The sequence below is a fragment of the Eriocheir sinensis genome, unplaced genomic scaffold, assembly GCF_024679095.1.
Source record: "Eriocheir sinensis breed Jianghai 21 unplaced genomic scaffold, ASM2467909v1 Scaffold856, whole genome shotgun sequence".
Lineage (NCBI taxonomy): Eukaryota > Metazoa > Arthropoda > Malacostraca > Decapoda > Varunidae > Eriocheir > Eriocheir sinensis.
The window spans coordinates 20,743-27,577 of record NW_026112226.1 but is presented as its reverse complement, the minus strand read 5'-3'; the positions used below and the strand labels follow the sequence as shown (position 1 = coordinate 27,577).

The 6,835-nt window shown below is 44.1% G+C and overlaps 1 protein-coding gene across 1 annotated transcript; it reads right to left on the bottom strand.

Annotated features, from left to right (window-relative positions):
* Window positions 1–2,553: 2,553 nt before the first annotated feature.
* Window positions 2,554–5,951, bottom strand: LOC126994724 (zinc finger MYM-type protein 1-like). The gene is made up of 2 exons (XM_050854013.1): window positions 4,011–5,951; window positions 2,554–3,854 (listed from the first exon to the last, which is right to left on the bottom strand). The coding sequence occupies exons 1-2, from the start codon at window positions 4,111–4,113 to the stop codon at window positions 2,554–2,556; spliced, it is 1,404 nt and encodes a 467-aa protein (XP_050709970.1). The 5' UTR covers window positions 4,114–5,951.
* Window positions 5,952–6,835: the final 884 nt, after the last annotated feature.

The window sequence follows — 6,835 nt, the reverse complement described above, 5'->3', positions numbered from 1 at the left end:
AGGCTCTCTCTAGGAATTCCTTAACCCCTTCTATTGTTCTTCTGGTCATTGTCTGCAGCGTACTCAGACCTAACAAGAATTCTATCACCCTTTCTACATCCCCCTCTAGCATCCTATTCCATACTTCTGTTCCTAATTCCTGTGTTATTATTTCTACCAAACTCTGCCTAACCCTATCATACCTAGGACACTCTAGTAGCATATGTTCTACTGTCTCGTCAACCCCCCCTTCACACATACGGCATACCTTGCTTCCCCCATTTGCCCACCTATATGTCCTATTATTCACCTCTAAGGATTTAGTCCTGGCCTTGAAGAGCAACACACACCCCGGCTACCTTCGTAGAAGGCTTCACACTTGGGTTTGGCCTTCAACTTGTACCATTCTAGAGAACTCTTTGCCCCCACCCTTTGGCTCCAGTCTATCTTGCCCCTCTCCTGAACTCTGTCATTCACTGTACGCTTCACTTCCTTCACCTCCCCCCCTAGCGTCATCTCCGAGAGTGTGAAGCCCTCCAGCCCACATCTCTTGTCCCAGCGTATGCTAGACTTGTTCCACTTCGTCCCCTGTCCCGCCCACTCATATACCTTGCCCATCTATTCTCACTCATCTTTCTTAGCCTGACTTTGTACCCTAAAACTGCTTTACCTATTCTTTCCTCAAAGGTGCTCCAGCCTACTTCCCCTCGCACTGCATCTACCGCCGCATACCTGTTGGCACCCAGAGCCAGCCTGCCTACTCTGTTCTGTACTACCTCCAGCTTATCTAGCTCCTTGACTGTCCACCTCATGCATTCTAGGCCATACATGAGGCCTGGTACCAGGGCCGTGCAGAGACCATTGGAGGGGCAGGGGCTCAAAAGTTTAAAAGGGGCACATGGAGCATGAATTTGAGAAAGGATACAAAAGCATACCTGACTATAACAGGCTGAATTGTAGCAACCCATATTCATAAAGATAACATCGAATCACAACATACCACATCATTGTTCATACTCAAATTACTCGATGTATAAATTAGTAGAGAGTGGCCAGTAATAATAAAGTTCATATTTCTGAAATCTTAAATGTTTATTGCTTCATAATCCAGCCTGCATTTATTAACAGATATCATAGACATCAATGATGTAGGCTTTATTCATAGTTATTTTATAATATTATTAATGTAACTAAAAGTAACTGATTGATGAAAGAATAGATAAGAGAACTTAGAGAAGGTCACTAAGGTGTGTGTGTGTGTGTGTGTGTACATTACAGTGGCATCTTCTCTTGCAGTTACAACAGCAACTTCCTGTTACCCATGCATTTAAAAATATCAATGACTTCACTAAGGTTGACTGGAATATCCTTTTCAATCGCAAGTAAAAGAAGGTCTGACAACCTATCCTCTCTGCAAAGGGTGCGAAGTTTTGTTTTCACCAGCTTCAGTTTTGAGAAAGAACGTTCCACAGTAGCTGTAGACACCGGGAGGGTGCCATTATGTCTTCAGCAGCTCAGTCAAGTTAGGGAAAACCATATGTGCATTGTTTTCTTTGACCACTGTAAGAATAGATGTCACACTGATGGGTGAGGGGCATGAGTATGATGCATGGAACACCTTAAGTTCTGTCTGCAATATGTCTACTTCAATGTTATAGAACTGACAGAGTTTTTTCACAGCTTGCAGTACTTCTGTGGGGGGATTTGTTGTTTTCCATTTCTCTGGAGCTATCAGGCTGTGGAAAGCATTAAGGAATTCCCAAGTGGAGTTATCTTCTCCTTTGAACCATCTCCGAAGCTTGTGTGTCATTGTGTCCACAAAAACGTAATACACTTTAACACGATAGTAGTCTTGCAAAGTAGGGAAAGTGTGATCAAAGGTAGCTGTTGTGGCAGTGAACTTATACTTAGCTGGCATTTTCCTCCTCCTAGCTTGACCAGGAATCTCAGTTGGAGGGTCCAGGCCCACTGATGCAGCCTTCTCTGTAGCCTGTTTATACATATTATCAAACTTCTCCTCTGTTCTGCTGTGTGCCAGTTCCTGTAAAACTCCATTAACAACTTTGTATGCTGCACCCAGGTCCATGTCTTTCTGCTGCAAAGCATTAGAAGCCATCGCAGTTACCTGGAAGATTGGACAGGTGATTTCCAAACACAGGAAGAATTCAAAGTTGATGCTCTTGAGTAGAATCATTGCATCACCTGCTGAAGAGTCTGGAGGGTCTTGCTGTGTCATTTGCTCAAGAAACTCCATGACAGCTGGGAGGACCTTCCTCAGAGTGCAAAGGGCTGTTTCTCTGCAGGTCCAACGCGTGTCTGACAGCTTCTGCAGTTCCAGTGGTCGCTGATCAGGGTACATCGTCTTCTGCATTTCAATAAATGCAGAGTGTCGTTTGGATGAGTTGGCCACAAAAGCATAAAGTTTTTCAACTAAGTTAAAGAAGCTGACAAAACAGAGGTTTGACTTTGCACTTTCAACCAGCACCAGATTAAGGCAGTGTGCCTGGCAGTGTACGTACAATGCCTTTGGATTTCTTTTCAGGATTCTTGACTGAAGTCCGTTAAAGCGTCCGCTCATGTTTGCAGCACCATCATAACCTTGACCCTGATGTTTTCCAACTTCAGATTATTTTCTTCAAGTAGATCTATCACTAAGTTTTCAAGAGATTCTCCCCTTGTGTTATGAATGTTACACACCTGAAGAAAGCGCTCATTGATTTTCATGTTATGCACATACCTAATGACAAAAGAAACCTGCTCAGTGTGTGCAGCATCTGTGGTTTCATCCATGAGAATTGAAAAGATTTTGCTCTCTTGGATTTCTTTCTGGATCACTCTTTTTACTGATATGGCCAAAGCTCTAATCATATCATTCTGACTTCTGTTGGAGAGGAGTGAGACAAGAGGTCTTTTAGCAGTTCCTTGCTTCTGTTTTACCGATTCCAAATGCAGTTTAATTACACTGTCATATTTACCAAATACCTCTACCAACTCTATGAAATTACCTCTATTTTGGCTTGACGGGTTCTCATCATCTCCTCTGAAAGGCAATCCCTGTCTTGCCAGGTAAAGTGTGGTGGCTAGTAAGCGGGACAAGATTTCTCTGTTTTTTTCTCTTTCCCTGTCTTTAGCAGCTTGTGATGCACGGTCACCCATTTCGAAAGCTACCTCCAGTGATCTCTTTTTTGAATTGTTCCACCTCACCATACTACACATGTGTGATTCTGAGGCACTGTGACCTTTAATTCTATCAAGAGCCTTTCTCCACTGATTAACTCCTTCTGATTTCCATGTTTTCCGGTTTATGTATTTTTCCTCACTCAAGAAAAGACGGCAGCTGAAACAAAACATTGCATCAAGACTTGGGGAGTACTCTAGCCATGTGTTGTTCTCATACCATTTCTTTTGAAATGACCGTCCTTTTTCATTTTTTGGAAAAGATGAGAGTACTGGTTGACAGGGTCCAGTACTGTTGCAAAACTGAATGAAGGAATCATCACATTTGATGTTATGTTGTTGGACATGGGCAGGATCATTTGGGTGGGTAAGTTCAAGCAGGTGTGAGAATGTCTGCCTCCCTCTGGTATCTGCCTCCTCCTGGCTTGCTGCTTCCTCTACCTCCACAGTTTGTGCAATCTGTAATTCATGTTCTGTCTCTCTCACTCCAACATCTTTCTCCTGGATACTAGCTGTTTCCTCTATCTCAGCATTCTGTGTGGGCTCAATAACCTCTGAAGTTCCAGGCTTTCCTCCAACCTCTGTGTCCTCCTGGCTCTCTGTTCCCAGCAAGCTGTCATTTCTCTGATGCACAGTGTCGTCGTCTTTCTCTCCTTCCATTTTCTCATCTGATTCGTCATGACTTGCTCCCAGTCCATCTAGAAACAAGGTACAGTACATTGTACAATCTGCTGTTACAGTGTCTATCGGGAATGGTGGGATAATTATTGATTGGTATTGTTACTGAAAACAACAGTAAAACTCTGTGTCGGCAATGTAAAAAGGTAGGTGCTTCAAGTAACTGTTATTCTTACCTTTTCTGTTTTCTGTTATCCAGCTGGTAAGTGATCCACTCCCTTTTGCGGCCTCACACAGCTCCTTTTGTTTTTGTTTTAACCTCCTCTCCTTACGAGGCATCTCTCACACTCTGCACTGAAATTATGCAAATGTGATCGTTAAACTACAAATGTTGTTGCTTTCGAATCCTCCCAAACCGATCTGGAAAAATTGTGGGGCCCAGTGAGGGTCTGCTAAAGTGCGCGATGCTTCTCTGCACTCCTACCTAGTAGGTAAGGTAGAAGTGCAGAGAAGCATCGCAGAACCACTATTAAACGGTAGGTAGTACCTACCGTTTAATAGTGGTTCTGCATCTTGTAAGAATAGGCCTACGGCCCTACATCATCCATGCACAAACAAATACCACTGCAAATGTATAACATACCGCCCGGCGGGAGAATCGGCAGACAAGATGTTTGTTTATCCCCTCGGATCTGCACAGTGCAGTATATATGTAAATATATATGTACTCGTAAATATTAATAACAATATTGCAAATGCAAATATGTAAAGTGCATATATTTTATGCAATTTTGCAATCACAAATGTTTTCTTTATTGAGAGAAAACGAAATATAGTGTTGCGATGCCCCTCTCAGCTTATGGGGGGGGGTCGTTACCTCCGGGCAAGGCACTACACGGCACTCCCACCGGGAAGGACTCGAACTTCCCTCCACCACAGCAGCGCCGGTGCTCGTTTAACAGTCAACTCACCTTATGTGGGCTCGGCAGGCTGTCCGTGACACGGCTTCACAGCTACAGGGGGTCAACAAGTTAACACTCACGCAAGGAATCACTAACACACAATAAACACTAACAGGTTAGTGTTTATTGTGTGTTAGTGATTCCTTGCGTTAGGTTAGTCTAACCTAACACTTTATTGTACTTAAATTAACTAGGATACACAAGGCACTCACACACACACCACACTCACGCAACTCGCACCCAATCACAGGGAAAGGGGAGGGTTGGTCATCTCGGACCACTTTCACACCTTACAACCTAAGGGTACACCCAAATGTACTTAAACATTAACACAGTACGTACACGTACAGCCAAATGTCTTAAACACTAACACAGTACATACACATGTAGTACAACTAGGCGGATATATTAACCGCGGTGGCGGTGTCCACAGGTGCCCAAACAGCACACCCACCTTACACACATTGGCCCTTGTTTCAGTGGCCAAATACACTATGACACAGCAAGGCACGCAGTAGGAGGCACAGAGAAAACACTAGGAGGCACGGCTAAGGCAAGGCATTGAGGACAAGGCTGTAACAAGGTCTGGGGGAAGGCAGGTGGCGTCCCTGAGGCCTACATGGGTGACACTCCTCAGCTGCTATCGCCCAGGCTTTATTGGGCCATTACACCATCTATACCAGGGGCAAAATACAAGCATCTCTTTAGAAAAATCATTTCCACACTGTACTTGAGGCACCTATGGGCCCAAAATAGGTCAAAACTTAACATACATGAGGGGAATTCCACCATGCTTACCTATACCATAGGCAAAACAGTAAACACAAGCTTTCCCTCGCCCGCCTTCCTAACGGGACAGGGCGGGTTTTCCGAACATCATTTTCAAGGTCGCAACAATAGATTAAAGGGGGAAACTATTACATATTTCTGCACTTTACTGACTGATAGGTTCGTAATAAAAATTATGATTACGGTGATAACATAAAAATTATTATTATAATAAATGCTGGTATTAAACAACCAGTCAACCATTAAGTATATATAAAACACACACAAAAAAAGAAAAAAAAAAAACTAAGATTTGAAGTTACGGGTTAGTTATTTCATGACTTTCAGCTTCAATTTGGCGCCCCTTAAATGCTGCAAAAGGGCATTTCGGGCATCAAGGTTCAAAGGGGCAGGGGCTCGAGCCCCCTCCGCCCCCCCCTCTGCACGGCCCTGCCTGGTACTGCCATGCCCTTCCATATCCCCCTAACTACCTCATACCTGTTAGCTCTACATCTAGCCACACTTCCTAGCCTTCCTACCCACTGATTTGCCCTAGAAATTCTATTCTGTTTGGTCCTATCTGTTCCATTCTCGTCAACTATGATCCCTAGGTACTTGTATGAACTTGTACGGCCTGTGTTCATCCCTCCTAGCGCCCAGGTCCTTCCCTCGTCCGTAGCCTCAGCATTTACTACTACTACCTGACTCTTCTCACTACTAAACTTCATATCAAAGTCCCTCCCATACTGTGCTACTACATCCAACATTTGTTGTAACTCTTCACTATCCTCACTCATGAGCACAATGTCATCTGCATGCATGAGACATCCTAGCCGTTCACTCCCCACCCTTATCCCATACCCCGATGCCCTCAACCACTCTGCCAGCTCCTCTGTGTACAGCCCAAACAGTAGCGGGGGCAGCACACACCCTTGCCTAACCCCTCTACGACTGTTGACCCACCCTGTCTCTATATCCCCTAGGTTGTATACTGCCCGTGTGTTCTCATACATACTCTATTATCCCTACTACCCTCTCACTCACTCCTATTCTAGTCAACAATCGACTTAACAAACCCCTATTTACCCTATCATACGCTTTTTCTATGTCAAGAAAAGCAAGGTATGCTTTCCCTGCCGTTCCTTTCATTCTTTCAATCACTGTGTTAACTACAAACATGTTGTCCTCCCCCTTCTGTCCTTACCAAAACCATTCTGTTCCTCCCCCATTACCCTGTTTCTTTCACAGCATTTACTCATCCTATCACTAAGTAGACCACTGAAAATCTTTCCTATTGTGTCTGTGACAGCTGTGGGCCTGTAGTTTTTTAA